General features: G+C 44.4%; 1 protein-coding gene across 2 annotated transcripts in view; it reads right to left on the bottom strand.

Moving 5' to 3' along the window:
* The window catches only part of HIVEP2 (HIVEP zinc finger 2), a 241,199-nt gene that overhangs the window by 35,507 nt on the left and 179,435 nt on the right, over window positions 1-26,257 (bottom strand). The window contains exons 3-4 of one of the 2 annotated variants that reach the window (XR_010985523.2): window positions 16,531-16,702; window positions 13,720-13,895 (exon numbers count right to left, since the gene is read on the bottom strand). Coding sequence is in view for 1 of the 2 variants with exons in the window: in XM_068124642.2 (XP_067980743.2) it covers window positions 13,720-13,895; window positions 16,527-16,702 (352 nt within the window). In the remaining variant the exon portion in view is untranslated. Of the gene's footprint in view, window positions 1-13,719; window positions 13,896-16,526; window positions 16,703-26,257 lie in introns of both variants that reach the window. The other variant, XM_068124642.2, reaches the window with a different exon arrangement.

Raw genomic sequence — 26,257 nt, 5'->3', positions numbered from 1 at the left:
GAAATGGTGCCTGCGTCACAGTAGGCCTTACATATCTGGCATCCGGGTTCCTGTAAACAGTGCCACTTAAAGCCTAAATCCTTGTATTTTCCTCCCACTCTTCTGACGTCCATGAAAATTTCAGGGTGCAGACGTCGGGTGTAACTACGAAAAAAAAACGTGGCGAGCAGCAAGTGCTCTTTACTAACACAGCGTGACACCGGCCGGTCGACAAGCGCATCCCCGAGCAACCACCGCAGGCATCGCACCTGCCGCTGCGCTCGGATATGCTGAGGCCTGTGGGATGTGCAGCGCTCGGTTCAGCTCATCAATGCCACATCGAAAGGCTTCCTTTTTCTTGGCTGCTATCGTTTTGCCTAATGGGCCTCCGTTGACCTCATCTGGAGCATAATGGAGTCGTAACGGTTCTCCTGAGACGCTTGCTGCATCTTGCGGCCATACAGGCCTGTTAGGCTAACAATCTGTCATCAGCCAGCTGATGCGCCACTTTGTTTTCTTTTGTAAGTGATGCCCTTGTGCCTCAAAAGCCACTTCTACAACAAAGCGGAACAATAAATTTTTTTAATTCTGTCAACAGTAAAACTAATAAAGTGCTCATCATAGCAATATTACATTCAAAATCATTTCGATAAGGTGGGGTATGGTGGGGTATATGATGCGGCGAAATGTCCCCATCCATCATATCTCATCCCCTCAATCGTGGTTTTATGTTGAGTATCGTGAAAGTCTGCACCATGAGAGAGCTCTCTGATTGAATGCTACAGCAGGCAATTTCATACTCAACAAAAGGACCTAAAATGAAGAATGGATGTGTCAGTATACAAATGGCGTTAAACACCCCTACAAAAGTGCTGTTCACCAAGATAGTATTGAATAAAATTCGAATTTTCATTCAAACATAAATTAAAGAATCCTCCATGCATCACTACACCAGGTGCTTCTTCAAGAGGAGAAGATGGTCTCTTTGAGGGCTCATGGAAAAGCCAAGGAACTGAAGCACCAGAAGTAGACAACAATCAACAACTACCCTCGATCCCCCCAGGAGATTGGCCCAGGCGATGGCGCAAAAGCCACACTCCCAGAGAACTTTGTCAATTTTTCCACTGAAGAGACCTGCAGATATTGCGGCCTTCCAAGTTCTGCTTATTCTCCTTTCCAGGGATCTAGAACTCAATCTTGGCCCACACATCTACATATACCAAGCATGCAACCAACGTATGTCAATCACAAGAAGACATGACTCACTGAAATGCAACAGTTGCCAGAATTAAGTGCCATACATCTAAAATATGCTATGCTCACTTCACACCGTCTACATAACCAACGGCGACCCATATGTGGTTACAAACTCACTAAATGGATAAGCTCAGGTCCAAAATCTGTATTCTCTATCACGCATTAAAATCCTTCAAATGGAGTACCTCAGGGCTCCCACCCACCCTCTGTAATCTGTTTCTCCAATATCTCCCCCCACAACACCATTAGGTAAAACACTCCTTTCATACACAAATCTTGCAATTTCTATGCAACATCACAGAACCCAACATGCCGCCGACTCACTCCAGCAATATATTACACCTTCTGGAACACTGCCTCAACCAAATCCGCATGAAAGCCTCTCCCTTAAAATCCACGGCAACTCTTCACCATAGACAGATGTCATTCCGACTTGCATCCTCACATTACATTGTTCCTCCTGATAGACTAATCCAATCAAGTCTTCCTGCTAGACAGACACCTGACAACACTCGGTCTTACTCCCAAAACAAACATGATGACTCCCAACATAAACATTATCAACAACATCAATGCATCAATGCTACATGGAAAGTTAACACACTCCAGGGACATACACGCACCACTTTCAGACAATAAAACGAGTCACTCAATACAATACACAAACAATTTATTCACAACAACATGAACTATGCTAGGCCAAGTTTGGCACCGGCAATATCTGATACCAATATTCTCAAGTTACAGATAACTCAAAACAAGGCCCTCAGCATCCTATCAGGATGCACACAACCAAGGAGCGTCAACCGTCTCCATGTCAAAACAAAACTACACCAAATCCAGGATCACCTCGACGTGCGAGCCAATCGTTTTTTCTCAGCAGGGAACGATCCTTTACACCCCAGTACTTTCATGTTAAACCACCTGCCAACTCAGAGATTCACAAAAGATTCCACAGCTCACTGCTACTCCTACATATTCAACAACATCCCTCCCCTTTCCTCCAATATCTCCCTTCACAAACACATCAACAATCACCTAACTACCTCCTCACTCCAGTGCTACAGCCCCCTCCCATCTTCTCAAATAACGCTCTTCCTGCTGAGATACATGTGAGTGCAGAATTAACTCTCTCTCTCGAGGGAAATGAGAGTGCATCTCACCAGATTGCAGTGCGGTAAACACCCATCTCTCCAACACGATCAGTGCAGGATCTACCTCACAGAACATCTACTATGCCTACACTCCAACATTTCTCCACACACCACAATTCCTTTACTCTCTACATGACTGCATTCACACAGCACAGACAATCTTTCAACATTGTACAGCAATCAACCCAGCATGTACAGCACTGTAGGGGCATCAACTTAAAAACATTTCACCTGGTCCAGATTTGGAGAAGGTAACGATATTGTTGTGCACTTCCATTGGAAAACTGTGTGACTGTATGAACCGTGGAATATTTAGTGAAGCCCACAGATAGAACAGACAATGAACAATGTTGGGATGTCCTAGAGTTAAGTTAAACTGGACATCAACTTGGCTTCCAACGGACTGTTATCAGCAATTGGTTTGCAACCATCAACAAAACAATGATGTTAAAGACAGGCCTGCAATAGGACGACCCAAGATGACCTCTAACAGAGAAGATGCAGCACCGATCAGGCTTCTCAGACATATTCCTTTTGCCACAAGCAAAGTGTTGTGACATGAATGGAATCTCTCTTGGAGGTTACCCAAGATAACTGTCTGGCACTGGCTTCATGCTGCAGGTTATATACAGTATAGCCTCAGGACTGATAAGATGCCCTCTTCTCACCCCCTGAACACAAAGCAACCTGCTTGGCATGGTGTCAGGCAGGTCAACACTGAAATGTCATAAGATGCCCTCTTCTCACCACCTGAACACAAAGCAACCTGCTTGGCATGGTGTCAGGCAGGTCAACACTGAAATGTCACATCTTGGAGGAAGGAAGATCCATTGGTCTGATCAGAGGCGATTCTCCTGCACGTGACTGACGGTAGAACTCAGGTTTGGCGGCAACCCAACGCAGCCTATACACCCAAAAACAATGTGGAGTCCATCCTGTTTGGTTGTGGATCTGTTATGCTATGGGGCTGCCTGTTATCCTACTATCATCACACTGAAATACGCAATTTGGTGTCTGTCTGTCTGTCTGACGATTTTTGACCGAGATACATTTCGTCGTTACTTATCCAATCTCAACCAAAGTTGACAGGAGGACTAAGGGTCACACAATGAAGGTTGTAGCTAATTCATTTCCCCCCCCCCCCTTCCTTCCCAAGGGGATTATCTCCGCCAAGGGGGGTTTCCTCGCCAATGGGGTTGCACAATGAGGTGTATATCCGTGTTATCATATAGCTTTATCATGCCGTTTTTCCAACGATGCTTCTAATAACAAAACCAACAGCAAAAGCATAATATTAATGTTATTACAAAACAATATTCATACTAATAGTATCCCACCTCCACTAGGGGTGTTTCCTCTTTGAACAAACGTCGTGTTAACATGTATAAATAGCTTATCGTTCCGTTTTCGTGGGAGCAACCTCTACCAGAAGTAAAAAATAATATAAACCACAAACACGTATGATTACCTTTTTAAACAGTCGCTAATGCTGTTTAACACCAAAATGAAAGAAATGTGGAGGAATCCAGACATCAGTCTATGCTTATCACATCGCCGAACGCACCTGATCGAAGATCTACTGTAGTCCATAATATACTCCACAAACGTTAATAACACGACCCTTCCTGCCGCTAACGTGTTCTTCCAAGGCGTTTTTCATGGCGTTTTTCCAAAGCTGCTTCTCATTACAAAAATAATAACAAACTTATGATAATAGGATAATATTAATGATATTATGAAACAATATCCCCACTCCCCAAGGGGTTTTGTGACTTGCGATATTGTGACTTGCCCCCCAACTCTCCCCCGACACCCTCACAGAAGTAAATTTTATTATCGGGAATTTATAATGGTGAGGCACGGTCTGTTCTTTTCAATGACCTGATCTAACATACGTGATAGTAATAATAATTGATAGTAATAATAAGGATAATAACATGACTCCCCCTGCCGCTCCCGTAGTGAGCGGGTGTACTAGTATATTAAATCAGACAGTTTTCTATATGTAGTATGTGTGAGTGTACATTTGGAAATCATAGAAAAAAACCAAGGCTTGGCCGATCTCCACCAAATTTTGCATAGGTGTTGGTAGTACCCAGGGTCACGTCATGGACACACAAATAAAAATCCCCCTATCCTGCAAGTGGGAGGGTGGGGGGGGGGGGGGGAGGCAACTTGTTATTTTCACCTTTTCACTGTTTGTTCAAATTTGGCACACAGATAATGAATGATGGCTTTGTTGTGTTGAAGAAGGGACATGACCGCATAGATGAGTTTCAGACGGACTCCTTTAATTAAGCACACAACGTCGGTCAACTCCAGCCCAACATGGCGTGTGCCGTAAAACGTCATCGTCATAAAGCAAACATTAATTCACAGCACTGACGTAACATGCCAGTGTGCAGACATAACATTGAGATGAAACACTGATGGTTGAGGTATGTTATTAGCCAATTGATTAAGAAATTATTTTAGGATCATTGTTTATTAATTTTAATTATGCAATTAATCAATCAATTATTGTACACTTCTCCCTCCCAAGACCGTCTCTATGTGCTGCATGGTGGTATCGCTGGGCACCTAAGGTGCCCCGGCAATGCCACGCTGGAGGATGTTATTTATTTATTTGGCATGGGGCAGTGTACTTTGAATGTATCTGTACTTGTTTCATGTTTTTTTCGAGCCATCCTCTGAAATAACAGCAAAGCATTATTTAAGTACATAACGGGTAAAGAGCTGTTTACGAGATGTGTGGACCCGTTGAGGAATGGCACAGGAAGATTGTTTGGTGATTAAAGTGAGACGACACATTTATTAAATAATTATTTTTGCTTCAACATTTAAACAAGAACAGTTAGGGTAACTTCCAATAGGTGAGAGTATCTATCTTGGAGGTGGGCAAGGGGTTTTATAGTAGATCCAAGTTGGAGTGGAGGAAAAAAAGAAACAGCTAAAATAACTAAGGGTTGTGCATAAAGGTTAAAGATAAAGCTCCAGGGCCAAATGATATGCATCCAAGGGTATTGAGGGAGGTGGCAGAGCAGATAAGTGTGGTAGTAGCAGATATCTTTAACTGCTCGTTGGAGTCAGGACAGGTACTGGAGGATTGGAGATGAGAAAATGTAACACCGTAAATTAAGAGAGGTTCCAGAAAAAATTGGGGAACTATAGACCTGTAAGTTTAACTTCCGTTGTGGGGAAGATTTTGGAAACGTTCATTAGCAATCAGATGGAGAACCATTTAAATAATTTCAATCAAATTAAAGGTACTATAGTAAGCATGGATTTAGCAATGGGAGATTGTTCTATGAAACAGTTGCTGACTGGTTCGATGAGAGAAATGCAGTGGCTGTCGCATATGTTGAATTTCAATAAGCTTTTGACAAAGTACCACATTGGAGGTTGTTAACTAAGGTGAGGGCTTGTGGAGTGGTTGGAAGAGTAGTTAACTGGATTGGAAACTGGATTAGTGATGGGAAGCAAAAAGTGGGAGGATGTCGGTCTGGGAGGATGTAAGTAATGGGGGTTTCGCAGCGCTCAGTTCTTGGATCGTTAGTATTCATAATTTACATCAATGATTTGGATAGTGGGGACAATAGTTGGCTTTCCAACTTTGTCGATGATACTAAGTTTGGAGGTAAGGTAGACAGCAAGGGGTAAGGGGTGATCAGAATCAGGAAGGTCTAGTTAATTTAAAAGATTTGGCAAGGGCGAGGCATCAATGTGTGTGCCGTCCCACGGATGGACGTCAAGCCGGCTGTCCCATCTGCCATCATTATTTGGTGGACGTAAAATAGCCCACGGTGTCCTTTGCAAAGATTAGGCGATATACCGCCGACCCGACTGCCAACTTTCAGCTGCCATGGGAAACTATTACGAAGAAACATTTCCTGTCGTAATTAGAACGGCACTCGTAGAGTACAGTCTCAAGTCGTGTGTTCATTCTGAGCAAAAATACCATCGTTAACTTAACACGCTTCTATTAAGGATTACTGCTATTATGGCCCATATACCCGCATCATCCCTGCACCCTATTATGTCACATACATACATTTCCATTATCCGTAGCCATATTGATTATATTGATTGATTATTAGGCTATTTAATGAACACTTCTGTGAACATTAAGGCTAACTTGCATCAATGAAGATGAATTCGAAATATGAAAATTCAAACTATATATCCCCAGAGCTAGTCAATCATATGTATGAAGTTTCGCAGCAATCTGTTAAGTGGTTCTGAGGAATAAGATTTTTTTTGTTTTTATTTTCATTCCAAATGGCCACCAGAACACGTGACCAATGACATCATGAATTTAATTCCTCACTCAGAGATCAGACATATGAAGTTTCACACAAGGACTTCAATTCAACCAATTATGGCTGGAATTCCATTTCTCCGATAACTTCATCGTTATCACCCTATATACCCCATGGAGAGTTGATGGCATATGCTAAGCTTCAATTTTTTTCATTGAGTGGTTTCAGAGAAAATGACATCCAATTTTTTTTCCCTTTAATCCAATATGGCTGCCATACCATGTGACCTATGATGTCAGAGTTATCAATAAAATATTATCCATGGGAAGTCTCTCCGATGTTTAAAGTTTTGCAGCAATTGAACAAGCAGTAGAAGAGAAACATTTTATTAAAGTGAAAGTATATAGACGTGGACACAGAGACAGACAGACAGACACACAGACAGACAAACGTTGCAATAGTCTCTCAACCCCTTTGGGGCGAGACTAAAAACACATTATTCTTTCTTTTAAACGTGAGTTTTTATTTTGTAATTTAATTCATAATATGTAGACAATAAAAATGATCAGAAAATTCTGTGATTAATAGTGTTCTGCATATTCTGATGACCGTTTTTCACTGGGGGACTCAAATCAGATCATATATTCAGAGTGTTTGTTATTAAATTCCACGTGTGATCTGCTGTAATATATTTACCCTCGCCTGAGGAGAGGGTATTGCATTTGAGTCCGTTTGTCTGTTTGTCTTTTCCGGCAAGTATGTTGATCGGTTGGTTTGTCTGTCTGTCTCTGTTTAATACTTGGCAAATTTTTTTATGTTTTTTTGCAAGTATGTTGCTCACTCCGGTTTCTGTGTGTGTGTTTGTTTGTGTGTGTGTGTGTGTGTGTGTGTGTGTGTGTGTGTGTATGTGTGTGTGTGTGTGTGTGTGTGTGTGTGTGTGTGTGTGTGTGTGTTTGTCTGTCCGCTCACTTATACTTGCCTACAGGACACGATTTTAAACCGATCCACGAAACTTTGTGGTCCGACAAAATCCTATATATTTTTGGGGTCAAAAGGTCCAAAGGTCAACATAGGCCAAAGGTCAACCACCTTTTTCAAATTTCTAAAATCCTCAATTATAATCCGATCAACTTGAAATTTAAATTGGGTTTACATATCGGCGAACTGAATTCAACCTCCCACTATTTTTGAGATCAGCATAGGCCAAAAGGTCAACATAGGCCAAAGGTCAACAACCATTTCAAATTTCTAAAATCCTCAATTTTCATCCGATTGATTTGAAATTTGAAGAGGATTTACATATCGGCGAATATCGGTATTGACCTAAATAAATACGGTCATTTGTATTGACCTAAATAAATATGGTCATTTGCATTGACCTAAATAAATACAGCCATTTGTGTTGACCTAAATAAATAGTCAATTGTATTGACCTAAATTAATAGTCATTTGTATTAACCTGTTTGGATCGTCTGTTTGCCGTGTCGCGAGCAAGGCCTTTGCCACGTCGCGAACGATTTGAAATCGAAGTTAAGTGATTGTTCCCATTTGTATTTTCGTTAAAACTGTATTTATTTATGGTGTTGTACGTATATTGTGTCCCGACGAAGATTTTTCGGTGCAAATCTTTCATACCTGTATTGAAAATCGTGTTAATTCGTGTCGTGTCTTGAGGCCTTGTACAGTGTGCACTGTACAACCTTGAGGCTTTGTTTTTCTCTCAGTGGTCCGTCGTTTGTGATCCAATAACTTTCGTTCTCTGTATTCCCAGTCTTTTCACCCATAGCCTACTTCCTTGTGTAAATCTCAACTAAAAAAAACAACAAAAAAAAACAAAACAAAAAAAACAACATTTCCTTCTCTGTTCTCATTCGTTTATTCATTCTTATTCGTTCGTTCGTTCTTCGACCACGTGTTTCTCCCCCATTTCCCCAGATAGTTTTCACTCATTAACCTTCAATGTTTACACTTTCCCCTCAAGTTATGTATTCCGTCATATTTTATAACACCTTTTTCTTCTTCTTCTTCTTCTTTAAAAGGCTGCTTTCGACTTGCTCACCAAATCAATTCATCCCAAAAAAAATATCCATCTCCTATAGTGCCTTTTTTCTACATTCCCTAAACTCTCCTGCACTCCATCCTCCATCCAGCGTCCTTAAACGTATTTTTAACTCGAAGGTCACAAGAAACTCATTTTGCAATAAATGTTCGTTTCCCATAAATCGTACACTTTCAAATCTCCAATCTCACCCCTCCCCTCCAAATCTTCCCCATAACCCCTCCCCTCCAAATCTTCCCCATCACCCCTCCCCTCCAAATCTTCCCCATCACCCATCCCTTTCAAATCTCCCCCCTTGCCCCCTCCCTCCTAAACTACCCCCTCACCCCTCCCCGCCAAGACGCCCCCTCGCCCCTCCCCTCCTAGACTCCTGCCTCACCCCTCCCCTCCAAATCTCCCCCATATCCCATCCCTTTCAAATCCCTCCCCTTGTCCCTTCCCTCCCAAACTCCCCCCTCACCCCTCCCCTTCAAATCTCCCCACCCTTATTGCTTCTCAATTTCCCCCCTCTCACTCCCCCTCCTCAAAGCGTCCTCCCCGCTTCTTCCCCCTTCAAACTCTCACCTCCATCTCCCCCAACCTTCTGCCTCGCTCTTCCCCCTCCTCAAATAACACCTCATTGTGGCTCACCCAATCACCATCAAACATTTTGTCCGCCCCATCCTTCCCTTTCTCCGAGCTATTCTGAAATCTCTGACACACCTTCAACAGCTCTCCCTACCTCTTCCACCTCTTCCACATCTTACCCTACCCCTCCTCCCCCCTGTTCTGTATCTGATGCTCCCCCTTCCCCTTCATTAACGGTATGGACCTCAAACATCCGGGGCCTTCGTTCAAACTTAACTGATCTCTCCATACAGGTTGCTTCTGTCAAACCAGACGTGATCTGCTTAACAGAAACTTTCCTCCTTTATGATGTCTCTGATTCCATAGTATCTCTCCCGGGCTACTCCCTCCTCCGGTATGATAGACCTGAGCCTCGTCCTGGAGGCGGGGTTGCTATCTTTATCAAAAACTCTCTTCCTCACTCGCCCTGCACTGCACTCTCTCCACCTCACCCCCAGGAATACCTCTGGCTACGGCTTCCCCTTCGCTCCCACCTCTTGTTCATATGTGTGTTGTACCGTCCACCAAACAGTGATGACTCCATCTACATCTCGCTGTCTGATGATATGGACCAACTTCTATCTACTCATCCCAACTCTCTCTTCCTCATATGTGGTGATTTCAACTGTCATCATGCCAGTTGGCTGGGTGTGGGTACCTCTCTCACCAGCCATGGCTCCTCAGCAAAGGACTTCTGCGACTCACTGGGACTGACACAATCTGTCAATTTCCCGACCCGGATCTCAGTCAACGGAACATCTTCTCTTCTGGACTTGGTTATGACTAACTTCCCTGAAAATGTCTGCTGCTCTTCTTCTGCTCCGATCGGATCATCTGATCATGTCCTTGCTAAAGTGGACATCTCTCTGACCATCCTCAGGGAGCCTGCTCAGCGTCGACGAGTCTGGCATTTCACTCAGGCCAACTGGCACGGTCTTCAAGCAGCCATCAATCATCTGGACTGGTCTCCCATCTCTACCACCTCTGACATCAACTCATCCTGGGAATTCTTCCAAAGTAAATTGCTCTCTCTCATGCACAGATTTATCCCATCTCGTCTTCAGTTGTCATACCCTTCCTCCCGTCCATGGTACACGGAATCTTGTGGCGAGGCTGTTGCCCAGAAACAACTTGCCTTCGTCTCCTGGAAAGCAAATCCAACGGAAGGAAATCTCATTTCCTTTCACAAAGCCCGAAACAAGTGTGTGTCCACCCTCAGGAGAGCCAGGAAACAATATCTCTCCGTTCTCAAGACCGAACTCTCTTATCTGTCTCCCTCTTCCAAATCCTGGTGGTGTCTGGTCAAATCCGTTTCTGGTGTTTGTTCCCCCTCCATCCCCTCCCTTACCTCAAACGGCTACACAGCTGACTCCGCACGTGAAAAAGCTGAATGCCTCAACTCTGTGTTTGCCTCTAAATCTTGTGTCCCAAACCCATCCCTCTCTGTACCCACCATACCCAGTCGTACCCTGCTGCTCCTGGACTCCGTGTCCTTTCCTCCTGACAAGGTGGAAAAGTTTCTGTCAACCCTCGACTCTGATTCTGCAACTGGACCCGACGGCATCAGCCCACGGGTCCTAAAATCCTGCTCTGCTGCTCTATCTCACCCTCTCTCTGTTCTCTTCACCCTCTCTTTTGCTCAAGGTCAACTGCCATCTGCTTGGAAATCAGCCAACATCACCGCTTTGCACAAAAAAGGTGCAAAAACAGATCCTAGCAACTACAGACCAATCAGCCTTCTCCCAATTATCAGCAAAGTCATGGAATCCATCATTGCTTCGGATATGAAATCTTTCCTCTTCTCCAATGGCTTGATCTCTGATCATCAATTTGGTTTCAGACCAGGTCACTCTACTCTGGACATACTGCTTCTGCTGTCTCAACAATGGATGGAGGTCCTCAATGCCAAACAGGAAATTAGAGCTGTCTCCCTCGACATATCACGTGCCTTCGACACGGTCTGGCACCCCGCTCTGCTCACCAAACTCTCCTCCTTTGGTATCCATGGAAATCTCCACGCATGGCTGGCGGACTTCCTCTCTAGTCGTCGTCAACGTGTGGCCCTGAATGGGTTTCTCTCATCTCCTCTTCCTGTTCAGGCTGGAGTTCCCCAAGGCAGTGTTCTGGGCCCCGTGCTTTTTCTGGTCTTCATCAATGATCTCTCTGACTCTCTCGAAAATCCTCTCTATCTCTTTGCTGATGACTCCACTCTCTGCCGCTCCATTCCTCTTCCCTCAGATCGGCAGTCTGCTGCCTCCTCACTCTCTGAAGACCTGGACAAAATCACAGACTGGTCAAACAAGTGGAACATGTCTTTCAATCCTGACAAATCTCACACTCTTACTATGTCTCTCCGAAAAGATCGACTGGACAACCCTCCCATCTACTTTCTCAACAATCCTCTCCAAGAAGTTCTGTCGCTCAAGATTTTGGGTCTCACTATCTGCCATGATCTTTCTTGGGAAAACCACATTTCCAAGCTGGCCTCCAAAGCCAGTCGCCGACTGGGCATCCTCCGTCGTGCGAAGTCCTTCCTCGGCACACCTGAGCTCCTCACCACATACAAGGCTTTCATCCGCAGCTCAATGGAATACTGTTCTCCCCTATGGGCCGGTGCTCCTGCCTCACACCTAGCTCGGCTTCACTCTGTTGAAACCAAAGCTTTCAGAATTATTGGAATCTCCCGCGATGAAGCTATCTCTGAGGGCCTTTCACTCACTCACCGCAGGCAGGTAGGTGGTCTTTCTGTCTTCTACCGACTCCTCTCCGGCCTTGCACCCCCAGCTCTCTCTGTGCTCTGTCCCCCAAATATTCCTACAGGTCGCACAAGATCTGCCAGCAACCCTCTGATGGTTAAACTGCCGAAATCTCGGCGCTCTGCTCACCTTCACTCTTTCATTCCTCTTTTCTCCCGCCTCTGGAACAAACTCCCTCACTCCCTTCAATCCCACTCCTCCCTCCAGGTCTTTAAAACAGCTGTTCACCACCATCTCTTATCTTCCCCCACCCAAAACCTTGATCTTTTCTACCCCCGCTAATTCACCCCAGATCCACCTTGTTTGAAATTCCAACTTCTTTCCTGGAAGTCCTGGCAGTGTCCATATGTTTTATACCTCTCCCACCGCCCCCTTCCCATGCCCCCCCCCCCCAAAGCCCTCGCCCTCTCTCAGATATCTCGATGTCTCCATGTCTCTCGGTCCCTGCTCTCAAATGTTGTGTTTGTGTCCTTCCCCCTCTCTCCCCATCTTGTCTACCGCTCCCGATGTTATATGTTTTATGTGTCGGTTTGTCTTTGTGTGTGATTAATGTTCGCTCTTTCACGAGCCTCGATCTTGTATACAAAAAAAAAAAAAAAAAAAAAAACCTAAATAAATACAGCCATTTGTATTGACCTAAATAATCATTTGTATTGACCTAAATTAATACAGCCATTTGCATTGACCTAAATAAATACAGCCATTTGTGTTGACCCAAATAAATAGTCAATTGTATTGACCTAAATTAATAGTCATTTGTATTAACCTAAATAAATACAGCCATTTGGATTGACCTAAATAATCATTTGTATTGACCTAAATTAATACAGCCATTTGTATTGACCTCAATAAGTATTTATTTGAATAGCCCGAAATAAATATTGTCATTTGTATTGACCTAATTAAATATAGTCATTTGTATTGACCTAAATAAATACAGCCATTTGTATTGACCTAAATAAATAGTCATTTGTATCGACCTAAATAAATATGGTCATTTGTATTTACCTAAATAAATACAATCATTTGTATTGACCTAAATAAATATGGTCATTTGTATTGACATTAAGACTCGGTGATGTAAAGGTTAGAGCGTCCGCTACAAGTCTGGGAGGTCAGTGGTTCAAGTCACACCAAAGATTTATAAAAACGTGCTGCTTCCATGCTTTTAAAAGGATAGGAGCAGGGACAATCCCCATAGGTTGACATCCATGGTGAAGAGGAAATTCCTCCGAAGGAAATGCCCTGCTGAGTGCAGTAAGAAAGGAGGCGCCATTATTGTGGCATCGCTGGTACCCAGAGTGCCTTGAGAAATGACGACACTTCCCCCAAGCTCAGTGGCTGCATTTGTCTTGTCTAACAGTCCTGTGTTATGTCTCGTGTATTCGTCTGTATGTCCATGTGTGTGAGATGTGTGTGTGGCAGCTCCACTATAAGCCTTAGATCCTGTTCAAAAAGAAGAAAAATACCTCAAAAGCAAAATGTATTCTTCAAACAGAAGACTCCACATTGAACACAGTTCAAGCGATTCCTCCTGGTTCCAACAAAAGCAACGGACAAGCACACCTTCTGAACCGAGAACGGTGGGCAGTACGTGGATGTACAAACTATTGGTCATAATGGCCAAGGCGGCACACGCATGTGGATACCTTTAGTTTTGAAAGCGAAGTTGCAGATGGTGCACTGGAACGGACGCAGGTCCGTGTGCGAGCGGATGTGCTTGCGGAGCATACTGGGCTTTTTGCAGCGAATCCCGCACTCCTCACACACATACTTGCCCCGACCTCGGCCTCTGACGTACACGTACTCCTCGTTGGACTTGTACCTGTCCAGCAAGACGTAGCGCCTCCTCTCGATAAGCAACGTGAGAAAATGGCAGTCGTGCAATCAAACATCATGAAAACTTCCTTTTTCTGCCAAGAAAGACCTATTTTTAAAAATTCTCCACATGTTATTTCAAAATCGAATTCAACACACATGTAGATACCTGTTCCAAACAAAGTATAAGCTACAACTTAATGGTCAGCCTTAGAGCCCATTGCCTCATTAGTAGCTACTGTTAAAATCGTGCTGAAAACTATGCAGTAACTTATGGAAAGTTATTTTATGATAATCAACTGATTTGCCTGAGGTTCCGACTTGGTAAAATGCACCTGAATACTTAATTAGAGAGAGAGAAAACACTCAGGGTGTTGATACGAGGAGGTCGTCAGCTCATTACTGGTGTCACAGCATTGTGTGAGAAATAGATGTAGGTGCTTTGTAAGTTAGGTCAAGCGTGCTTACTTTGATTGCAGAGTTCTAGCCTGTGCTTCCTGACTAAGAAAGTGCTGATTATCTGTCTTGACGCTGCTTGTGTTGTACACACATTAGTCGTCCGGGCACGTGCCATTACGTGCCCGGGATGCGACCCTCTGCAACCTCTGAATCCTCTCCGCAACCAAGGTTCAAGTGCTAATGAAAATTGGTCGGAAATCACGTCCGAAATGATCGAGTGAAGGAAGCAAGGTCGAATTTCAAAAGGGAGGACTGGATAGATTTTTGGCAAGGCTAAGGTCGGTCTACATCTGCAGACAATCGAGTGAAGGTCGACAAATATGTATTAACTGGGGTGAGAAGGAAAGCAAAGCTGACGTTTCGGACATGAGCCCTTCGCTTGGCTAATCCTCTGACGAAGGGCTATGGTCCGAAACATCTACGGCTTCAACTTGCTTCCTATGGTTGCAACTTCAGGCTGATAAAACCAATCGTTAAAAATGTTTAAAATGGAGACTTATTACTTCTAGTCATAATGGAACATTTAACTCTACATCTGCACTGGCATAAATATTATTCTCGACTTCTATAAGAGCCAAAGATTTGTTCATCATTGTTCTGTTACAGGAACAATTGTCGGAGAGAATGCTTCTCTATTTATGAATTGGTATATGATTTATTGCACAATCTTCAGTTGCTGCCTTCCTCTCCCTCTCATTTCCCTCCGACGCTCACATTTTATTGGCGCAAGAAAGCAGGCTCAAATGTAAGAATGTTGGTAGTGGTGGAACGGTAGATCATTTTGTGGCAATTTCCACTAGGGATGTCCAACAACCATCCACCAACAAATGGCAATCCTCCGAAAGGCTTTTTATTTCATCTTATTTTTTCTCAATGACTAAGCCGTTGCCACGTTTGAGGTGCTTTTAAAATGTGGATCTCATTGTAACAGCTGCTTATATTTTTGCCCGAAGCAGAAGTCGAATTGCCAAAACAATGTCTCAGCAATGGATGTCGTTTGCTCGGAGGGGCACGTTACGGGTTTGGAAGTATGATTTTGCAAGCAGCCACAGGACTCTGAACCGTAAAAATACAGGACAGCTACACAAGATATACCCTGAGCTTTCTGGTCTTAGCTTGAAACAATTTCAGTTGGATCTTCTTCGTTTTGGCAGCTGCCTAGTGCGACATCGTGCAGTTGTAAAAGGCTCCACGGTGTCTTACATGTGAGTTGAATGATGGCTGCAAGTACACACCTAGCCAGTCGATTACTCAGAAGCTAATAAGTCTGAATAACATGTTGGTTAAACCTTGGTAAATGAATGGATTAAGTTAACAAGAAACTTGGCTCATTTGGCAGGTCAGTCTTCTCTAATGCTGGCACACATATCATAAATGAAATTTTCAGTATCACTTAACATTGCTCAGCATACAGTCCAAGCCAACGAGTGCCTTGCACATGTAATTTAATAAGGTTTTGTCATACTTGTCTACAGGAGTCAAAATAAATAGACAAAACAATGTCATAAGGGCACCAGATCGATACCTAGTGGTGAGATTGTTAACACTCCTAAAGTAGAATGGATGTCCTGTCTAAAGGGCCTTTAACCAAGTTTCCAAAAATAAGTTGTTAAAAAATGTTCCAAAGTAATTCCTAACTCCTGGTATTTCCCTTTCTCTCTACTCTGCTGCCCCCCCCCTATCCCCAGACATCTCTGCCCCGCTCTCTCTCTGTCCCCCCTTCTACCTCCCCCCTTCCTCTCCTCTTGCTTTCTCTCCCACATGCCAAAAGGGCAATTTCAAGTTGCTGCTTTTCCCCAAAAATGCGCACAAAGTGCTTCATGGAAACTTCTTGGCCGCCATGGAAAGAGCTCGAAAAGCTAGCAGTTTGAATGACTTTTCAAACAAGTGTGTGTGTCGTAAAATGTATTTGGTGGCGCAATGCCAGCCAGCCAGAATACTGTTGTTTGAACTAGGACAACAAAAATGCATCGCTTGATCACCAGCATTAACCTCATTTGTTATTCCCCATTTGCCCAGGCCTGACATGGTGACCGGCGGACCATGGAAAATGCATGCATTCCACTGGGACGCCGCACCAGCCAGGAATATTGCATCACACTCTCCCATCTGTCCTTCAGGCACAAATCCCCATTTCTCTCTCCTTCACACATTGTAAGCACTTTGTGCAGATGCTCACCCGCCTTCAAAAATCTTGATGCGACTTGGCTGCAAAGTTTTCCCTGTCGCCTCACTGGCGGCGGTAGTCGTGGCTGAGCTAACGGCGTCGGAAACCCATTCTTTGCTGTCGCCACCACGGACCACCTCTGTGGAGTATGCCGGTGCAGCTTCAGAAACGGAGCTGTGCACTTCATGCTGCAAGGAACACACCATGCACATATATGATCTTCAGCAAGTCCAACATGTTACCTTCCTTCCATCTTGTAGCAATTCTAGAAAAATCATGATTTCAGCAAATTGCTTCCCTTTGGTAAATATCTGTAGCAGCTGCGATTGTGAGATAAAAAAAACTGAAAATGTTGAAATAAAAAGGTGGGAATGCCTGATATGATGAAATCACATCATAAACATCGGGTGGGCCTGTTTGGTGTAACCCTTTTAACACCAAGTTCATGTTACTGAGATCCCATGTTGAAATCCCATGTTACGTTGTTGTTGTATAGCTCCAGACAGTTCCCTTGAACAAGCCCGTGGCACGGAGACAGCCGAATGATCTCCCAGAAGTGGCCCAGGGATCCCCCACATCTAGGATGGTGTACCCTGCCTTCAGGAAGTCTGGGCCACGACAGAGTTAGAGAAAGAGAGCAAGAGCGAAAGAGAGAAAGAGACCGAGACCGAGAGAGAGAGAGAGAAAGAGAGAGAGAGAGAGAGAGAGAGAGAGAGAGAGAGAGAGAGAGAGAGAGAGAGAGAGAGAGACAGTCCATGGGGACCGATCGGCCCTCTGACCACCATGACCGCGCTGCCCTGCCGAATCCGGGTATCAGGGAAGAATAGGGAAGGTTTGGCCTCAGACTTGCTTTGGATAGTACAACCACCACAAAGAGGCGTCCCCGATAGTTGTCCCATGTTATTTGTTTGGTCCACTGTCTCCTATATAATGTCGTTTCAATTTACATAAAAAGGACATTGATGTCTCCTTATATCCTCATCCTACAAGTACAAGTCACTCCATGAGGCTTAATTCAATGTTGAAAAAAGAAAGAGATACAGAATTCAAACCTGCAGCCATGAGGTGTGAAGCGCTTGGATCTCAACATCAAGCAAACCGTGAAGACGAGGAGCCCAGAAGGCTATCGAGAACCTGCTCCAACTTTATTGAATGACTTTAAGATGTATGGTTTGGCGTACTTAACCTGTCATGCATTATTTAAAAAAAGATTTCGCCATGAATCTCAACTTAACCCATATCAGGTCAGGCATGTGCCACACATGTCAGCATCGCCGTCTGTCCAATGCATCAGCCAGACCGAGCCAGAGAAATTGGAGCAACAGTACTAAAAGCCAGGACGAAATGGAAAGCTTGAATTCCAAAACTCATTTGTGAGAGCAATGTGAGGGTAGAGGCACATAAACCTTTCCTGTAAATTTGGACCTTGGCTTTCCTCCAAACCACTACGTAGCTGACCTTCACAGTCCGTATACTGCTCACGCCGAGGTGCTCCTTCATCGGTGAGGCCCTCAGCACTAGTTGATTAAACTGCAAAGCTAGTGCTTCGTTAAAATAGATTTTATCTTTAAAAACATCGGTTGCTGAATGGAAAAGAACCCTCACAGTACCTGCCATTGCCTTACTTTGGTAAACCAACTTGCTTGAAGAACAGTCCACAAGATGGAGATGCTTATTTATTCATTTATAATTAATATATTTTAAAAGGTCATCAAATTTGTGTTCACAACTTGATAATCCCTCTTCACTAAATCCATATTCTCTTCCGAGGACTTTGATCCGTATTAAGGCTTTGGCATTCACAGGCAAATACGCAACACATGTCAGACGGTGAGATGGCGAGTAATCGAATTGAGAATCATTGCAGACAGCACCCTCATATGGGGAGTTAGGCCGGACCAAATACTTATGAATGCCTTGATCACACAGAGATTCAATCCACACTTCTGTCCCACAGTCCCATTTGGATTATTTAATCGAAAACATAATAACGTGCAGAAAAGCCCTCTTCACAAAACACGTCTTGGTGAACATGAAAGTCTCTTCACTGCAATAAAGAACAGAAATTAATCTGAAGTGGTTCGGACATGTTATTACATCTGCCGGCCTTGCCAAGTCTATATTGCAGGGATCAATGTGCCGGAAGAGAAGATTGGGACAACGAACAAAAAACTGGCAGCACAACATTAAAAAGAATGGACAAGCTATCGTGCAGAGACCGCCTTATGGCTGCTGCAAAGGAGGAGGCAACCCAAATGGAGGGAAGTGGCAGAGCCGAAACATCATCGATGGTACAGTGACCATCTCTGTGACAAAGGAACACATCACAATGATCATGATGAAGAATTTCCTTGTACTTTATCTATTATTATTAATATATTATCAGAAGCCCATGGTAAAAATACCACAATATCGAAAAATTTAAAATGGGAGCTGTTTATCCTTGCACTGGTTGAAAGAGCTCAAAATATGGGAGGTAATATATTTCTCAACAACAAAGAAAAAAAAATCTTTTCAGGAGTGATTGAGGCAGCGGTCTGTTACACCACCCGGCTTCAAAATTTTTTTAAATCTGATTGAAAAAAATTGCAATTTCCCCAAAGGTTTGGATTAATTTGAAGCAACCTATACTTAATAATTTTTTTCTCTCCAATGAGCGTTTCAGTATTTCAGGGTGGGACAGACAGCATTAGCCAAGATTACACAGATTAAACCCCTGCACCATCCTTCACCCTCCCCCCTCAATAAAAATTGTAATATTAATGACTCCCTTGCCCTTTCTGAATTGATTCCCAAACCTTCCATTTATCTTCCTCACCTTTACTTTCACTTTTAGATCTTCTCCTCTTTCTTGCTTGCCAACTCTCCATCCTCTCCTTTTCCTCATATTCATCTCCATTAACCAATCCCCTTCCTCTCTTTGACTTTTATTCTTAATTAGCAAGTAGCTTTAGTTTGTACTGTACATGTACACACATCACAAGTCCACAAGAGCTCCGCATGATTGTTGTTGTTATTGTTTTCTTGTAGTTGTTGTTGGTGTGGTTTTCGTTGAGGAACAATTTTTGATATGTGCACCCATTGGTCGGACAGCTGCCGGACCACACCCACATCTGTCGCTTGCACCCAGACAAAATGATGTGGACGCCATATTGGTTTTCTAGTGGGCCTAAGACATCAGGCCTGTTGGCCTTTGCTGATTACACTCCCCGGGTTTGTTGCGTCAGATTTCCATTGGCTTTGTTTGGATCAAGTGTTGATTAGATGGGGGGCTGGGAGTGTTACATAATATCTTGGGGAGAGTGAAAGCAGACCCAGCTGTCTGGCAGACTCATAACACTCGGTCAACAAAATTTTAAAAGTTTTATGGTTCAAGTATATTTTGAGGTGATTCTAACCAACATGAACCTGTAGATTTCGATTATGATATCCAATTTCACTAGCACAGTGAAAGTCCAGAAGTCCAGTTTTTGAGAACCAGTATACCATAGGAATACCACTTCATTTGAAATTCACAAACCTCTTGTTGACCCTGAGAAGGTATTCTTACCACCACTTCATTTGAAACTTGGTTTGATGAAGAACTTTGTGAATGCCATGGATCAAGATGGTGCTGGCTTCCACTACTTGTTGATGAAGTTCCAAGGCATTGTATCTGAGGCCAAAGTAAAGGCGGGTGTATTCAATGGTCCTCAAATTCGTCTGTACTCACTAATCAGGACTTTGTAACGAGACTATCTGAGCTGGAAAGCGTTGCTTGGGATAGCTTTGTGGCTTTTGCTAACAATTACCTTGGAAATTTTCGAGCACCAAATTATGAAGAGCTTGTGGACAATATGTTGAAGAGTTACCAGACGCTCGATGCTCGAATGTCACTCAAGATACATTTTTTCCATTCTCATCTGGACTTCTTTCCACAAAATCTTGGCGATGTCAGTGATGAACATGGAGAAAGGTTTCACCAGGAAATTGCCATCATGGAGACTCGATATCAAGGCCGATTCAATCCAAACATGATGGGCGACTACTGTTGGACTTTACAGCGTGAATGTGATTGCTCCTACAAACGCAAAAGTAAAGTTCAGAAGCACTTTTAATGTGATGTAAATAAAAACTTAATGTTCATATTATTTCTTGTGATATTTTATATACAGACTTGGCATTTAATATGGAATAATTTTTTTTTCTTGACTTGGGTTTACTTTCTGAACTCGGTATATCAATCTGGTGAGTTTCTTTTATGCTTCGGTGATTTCTTTGTTAAAAGAACCATGTCACTGATTGTCTGTCGCAGCAAGAAGTCAATAACAGGATTATATCACAGGTGGCGTGACAAAATGTACGGACAGGTACATTTGACGATTGGCTTCACAATCGGGTATATAAGGGTTGTTGCGTTCTGTATTAGTGTAAAACAACTGCTGCACGTCTACAAAAGTTATTGCCGCTTCCCCTGGAGATGGACCGTCAACTCGACAATGCTGTTTGTCATTTAGTGGTGGCTTTACGAAATTCCGGCATGAAACCGTGCTATTGCTTGGCAGTATGGCATCACTCAAGGTCAGGTGTCAAAGATCCTGAAACGAAATGCTCAGAGGGGTGTCTCTACTCCAATACCGAGGCCAGGACGCCCCCGCAGAACTACAAGGAGGGATGATCGCCAACTGCACCGGTTTGTCCGCAATGGCCGTACCAAGTCAGCTAATCGGCTTAGGGCTGAGTGGCAGCAACTGACAAATGTGCCTGTATCCAGAAGGCTAGTCAACCAACGACTGGTTCAAGCATGCTATCGTGCCAGGCGTCCCCTGAGAAAGCCACGTCTGATCAGACAACACTGCCAGCGCCGATTGCAGTGGGCCAGAGAGCACCGTCAATGGCAGCCAGGACACTGGAATCACGTGATCTTCAGTGACGAGTCTAGATTTCTGGTCTATCGTCAAGATGGCCACGTCCGAGTGCGCAGACAAGTGCATGAAGCCTACAACAAAGATTGTATAGTGCCAAGAGTCCAAGCTGGAGGTGGTGGGGTGACCGTTTGGGCTGCTTTTCATGCAGGGGGCAAAACTGACCTGGTTGTTCTGAATGGAAACCTGAACCAGTTCAAGCACAGGGCCATTCTGGAAGAAACATTGCTTCCATTTGTTCGTGCAGCCTTTCGAGGAAACTTTGTCTTCCAAGATGACAATGCATGGCCTCATCGTGCTCGCATGATCCAGCACTTTCTTGCTGACCATGGTGTAGAGCATATGGAGTGGCCTGCCATGTCCCCGGATATGAATCCGATAGAGAACTTGTGGGCAGAATTAACATGTCAAATCGACAACTTGGACCAGCAGCTTGCCTCTGTGCGTGAATTGCAGCAGGCTATTGTAACTGCATGGCAAGCGATTCCTGTCCAAACCTTGGCAAATCTCGTGAACAGCATGCCTCAACGTGTACGTGCTCTCCTGAATGCTCGTGGGGGTTACACGAAGTACTGAACTGTAGTTTTACTGTCCGTAATCCCAGTCGTAATTTAACTTTTGTTTTTGTTAAAAAATTTTTGGCTAATGTGCAAAATAAAGAGATACTTCTGGAAAACGCACAGAAGTTTAACACAGTACTGTCCGTGAATTGAGTTCGATATCAGTTTACATCACTTTCAAGGATCAATTTATTTGCTTCGAAATGTCAAATGTGGTTTTTGTTTATTTTAAAGGTCACATTAACAAAATCTAGAATAATTTCAACTTAATTCCAATGAACTTTTGTTTCGAAGTCATCTTGAAAAGTACGTTCACCCCCACAAAAAAAATATTCCATATTAAATGCCAAGTCTGTAGTTCATATTATTTTTGGAGATTTACATTTTTTAATGTGATGTAAATAAAAACTTTAAGTTCATATTATTTTTGGTGACAATAAATAGACTTATTGAGACTTAATCAAGAAATTCGCATGCTCTAAATATTTTTCCCACACTTCCGATGTACTACGTCAAGGTTACGTGATAGCGAAATTTTAAGGTCAGATTCGGATTCGTGGGCATCAAATTAGTTAGAAACAGTTGAAAATAAGTCAGAACCAATTTGGCTGTTGACCAGTGTAATTGATATTGAACTAAATCATAAAGACCTTTGTAGATGAATTGTATAATTCCTTCAAAAGCAAGGATGAGGGAGTTGATTGGACAGAGGAGGGAAATGTATATATTTTTTGTGTTCCAGGTTGTGACCATTCGTGTTGTAATATGCATATACATTTATCTAGATACATTTCTGTACTTATTATGGACTTACAAAACAATACTTGATCATGACGAATGTATTATTTGCCATGACGAATTATATTACGAATGTATTATAATTATTTATCCAAATATTTTCGTATTGTGACGGTAAAACCATACAGCTATCTCACTTTTACAAATCGAGAGACAAATTTAGTGTGTTATACTGACACCAACGTCCGGGTCGAATATTATATTCCCACCTCTGTAACACAAAGCTTTTTTTCCATGGGGTAATCACACATCAGATTCCATGCGAAAACCAACATGGAAATAAATGTGCAGGAAGCATGGCTTTAGCGGCTGCTCGGGGTATCGAAAACCACACATTTGGGCAATTTCTGATATGGAATGGTGTCGAATCGCAGCAAATGTCATTCACTTTCATAATGTGGCACCGTTCCTCAAGTGAACTGTTGTGAATAGAGATATATGAACTAAATATACAAGATTGAGGCTCATTGGTGAGTGAATGGCTGACAGTGGGGCAGTGGGGCCAAGAGTTGGACACAACAAGCAAGGGAATAAATGGACAGGGAAGACAGAGAGAGAAAGAGAGTGGGAGAGAGAGGAAGAGGGAGAGGGAGAGGGAGAGGGAGAGGAGAGGAGAGAGAGAGAGGAAGAGAGAAGGAGGGAGAGAGAGGGGAGAGAGAGAGGGGAGAGAGAGAGAGATCGAGAGAGAGAGGGGGGGAGAGAGAGGGAGAGAGGGAGAGAAAGAGAGTGGGAGAGAGAGGAAGAGAGAAGGAGGGAGAGAGGGAGAGAGAGGGGAGAGAGAGAGAGAGGGGAGAGAGAGAGAGAGAGAGAGAGAGAAGGGGGGAGGGAGAGAGAGAGAGAGAGAAGGGGGGAGGGAGAGAGAGAGAGAGAGAGAGAGAGAGAGAGGAGAGATGGAGAGAGAAAGAGAGATGGCGAGAGAGGAGGAGAGATGGAGAGAGAGAGAGAGAGGGAGAGGGAGAGAGAAAGGGAGAGAGAGGGGAGAGAGAGGGGAAGAGAGAAAGGGAGAGGGAGAGAGAAAGGGAGAGAGAAAGGGAGAGAGAGGGGTAGAGACAGAGAGGGAGAGAGAGGGGGAGAGAGGGGAGAGAGAGGGGGAGAGAGAGGGGGAGAGAGGGGGGGAGAGAGAGGGGGAGAGAGAGGGAGAGAGAAAGGGAGAGAGAGAGGGGAAGAGAGAGGGGGAGAGAGAGGGGGAGAGACAGAGAGGGAGAGAGAGGGGGAGAGAAAGGGAGAGAAAGGGGGAGAGAGAGAGGGGAAGAGAGAGGGGGAGAGACAGAGAGGGTGAGAGAGGGGGAGAGAGGGAGAGAGAGGGGGAGAGAGAGGGGGAGAGAGAGAGGGGGAGAGAGGCGGAGAGAGAGGGGAGAGAGAGGGAGAGGAAGGGAGAGAGAGGGGGAGAGACAGAGGGGGAGAGAGAGAGGGGGAGAGGAGAGATGGAGAGAGATAGAGAGATGGCGAAAGAGGGGGAGAGAGAGAGAGAGGGAGAGATGGAGAGAGATGGAGAGGGGGAGAGGGAGGGGGAGAGAGAGGGGTAGAGAGAGAGAGAGGGAGAGATGGAGAGAGATGGAGAGGGGGAGAGGGAGGGGGAGAGAGAGGGGGAGAGAGAGGGGGAGAGATAGAGAGATGGCGAGAGAGGGGGAGAGAGAGAGAGACGGAGAGGAGAGATGGAGAGAGAAAGAGAGATGGTGAGAGAGGGGGAGAGAGAGGAGGAGAGATGGAGAGAGGGAGAGGGAGAGAGAAAGGGAGAGAGAGGGGAGAGAGAGAGAGGAGAGATGGAGAGAGAGAGAGGGGGAGAGTAGAGATGGAGAGAGAAAGGGGGAGAGAGAGAGAGGGAGAGAGGGAGGGAGAGAGAGAGGGAGAGTAGAGAGAGGGAGATGACAGAGGGAGAGAGGGAGACGACAGAGGGAGAGAGGGAGAGAGGGAGGGAGAGAGGGAGGGGGAGAGGGAGGGGGAGAGGGAGAGAGAGGAGAGAAAGAGAGGGAGAGGAGAGATGGAGAGAGAGAGAGGGGGGGGGAGAGTAGAGATGGAGAGAGAAAGGGGGAGAGAGAGAGGGAGGGAGAGAGAGGGAGGGAGAGAGAGGGAGGGAGAGAGGGAGGGAAAGAGAGAGAGGGAAAGAGAGAGAGGGAGAGGAGAGAGAGAGGGAGGGAGAGGGAGAGAGAGAGGGGGGAGAGAGTGGGTGGGAGGGAGGGAGAGAGGGAGAGGAGAGAGAGAGGGAGGGAGAGAGAGAGGGAGAGGAGAGAGAGAGAGAGCGAGAGGAGAGATGGAGATAGATAGAGAGAGGGGGAGAGAGGAGGCAAGGAAACACAGTCACCTGCATGTATGACGGTTGTGCTAGGTTGGGTGGGGTTAAAGGGGGGTAGAATAGCTTGTGGGTAGAGATTGGAGATGACACGAGGTCACAATGCACGATCGCTCATGATCATCTTTTGAATCAGGATATGGTCATCTGATGACAACACAAAATAAGTGTTCAACAATTTGCATCTGAAATAACCAATTTCACTCAATCCACAGATATCTTGTACATTCTCTGCGATCCTGCTTTATTCAATCCAAAATATCCATTGCAGAAAGATTGTCAAATGAACCCACTTATTTATTTCCACAATAAACCACTAAAAGAGGACCAGTTTCTTGACTTTTGTGCCTCAGCATTACGCTTGACGTGTGCTGGTAGGCCAAATACCTAAAGCTCACCTCAAACACCGCCATCATAGACTGCGCAAATTCTGTCGCCACTCCTCTCTATCCACTTCGTTCATTCACATACGTGTTGAGTCCAAATGTGACCCCACTGCACCATTCTCAGTTTGTTGCCATTTTATGTTGTACCACCTCACTCTTACATGGGCTTTGAACTTGTACAGAAAAGGAAATATATGGCCTTCAATCCTAGGTCAATAGAGTACTGTTCTTCCTGAGGTGCTAGTACTCCACTTCACAATTGTCATGTCTGGATGCTGTGGAATCCAAAGCCCTCAGCATCATTGGCATTTCCCATAAATAAGCAAAAGTACAAGGCCCGCTATCTCATCGCAGACATGCAGTTGGGGCCTCTCTGTTTCCTACAGCCTCTCTTTCGGCCTTGCTTCGGCTACACTTCCATCTCTACCTTCCTTCCCAGTCTCCCTCCAGGTCGCAAACACTCTTCCAGTAAACTCCTGTGTGTGGAACTCCTAAAATCGATCTTGACTGCCCACTTTCACTCCCTTATTCCTTTTTTTACTCCCACTTGTGTAATCTCATTCCTCAATTTTCTTTTTTTTGTATACAAGATCGAGGCTCGTGTAAGAGCTAATATCAATCACAAAAAAACCCCAGAAACAAACGGACACACAAAACATACAATAAAGAGAGCGGGAGACAAGATGGGGAGAGAGAGGGAAGCACACAAGTACAACAGCAGAGAACTGGGACATCGGGAGATCTGTGGGAGGGAGAGGGCTTGGGGTGGGGGCATGGGAAGGGGGGGGGGGGGGAGAGGTATAAA

The sequence above is a fragment of the Myxine glutinosa genome, chromosome 8, assembly GCF_964187855.1.
Source record: "Myxine glutinosa chromosome 8, kmMyxGlut1.1, whole genome shotgun sequence".
Lineage (NCBI taxonomy): Eukaryota > Metazoa > Chordata > Myxini > Myxiniformes > Myxinidae > Myxine > Myxine glutinosa.
Note: the sequence above shows the minus strand (reverse complement) of the source record. Positions and strands in the feature narration are given on the sequence as shown.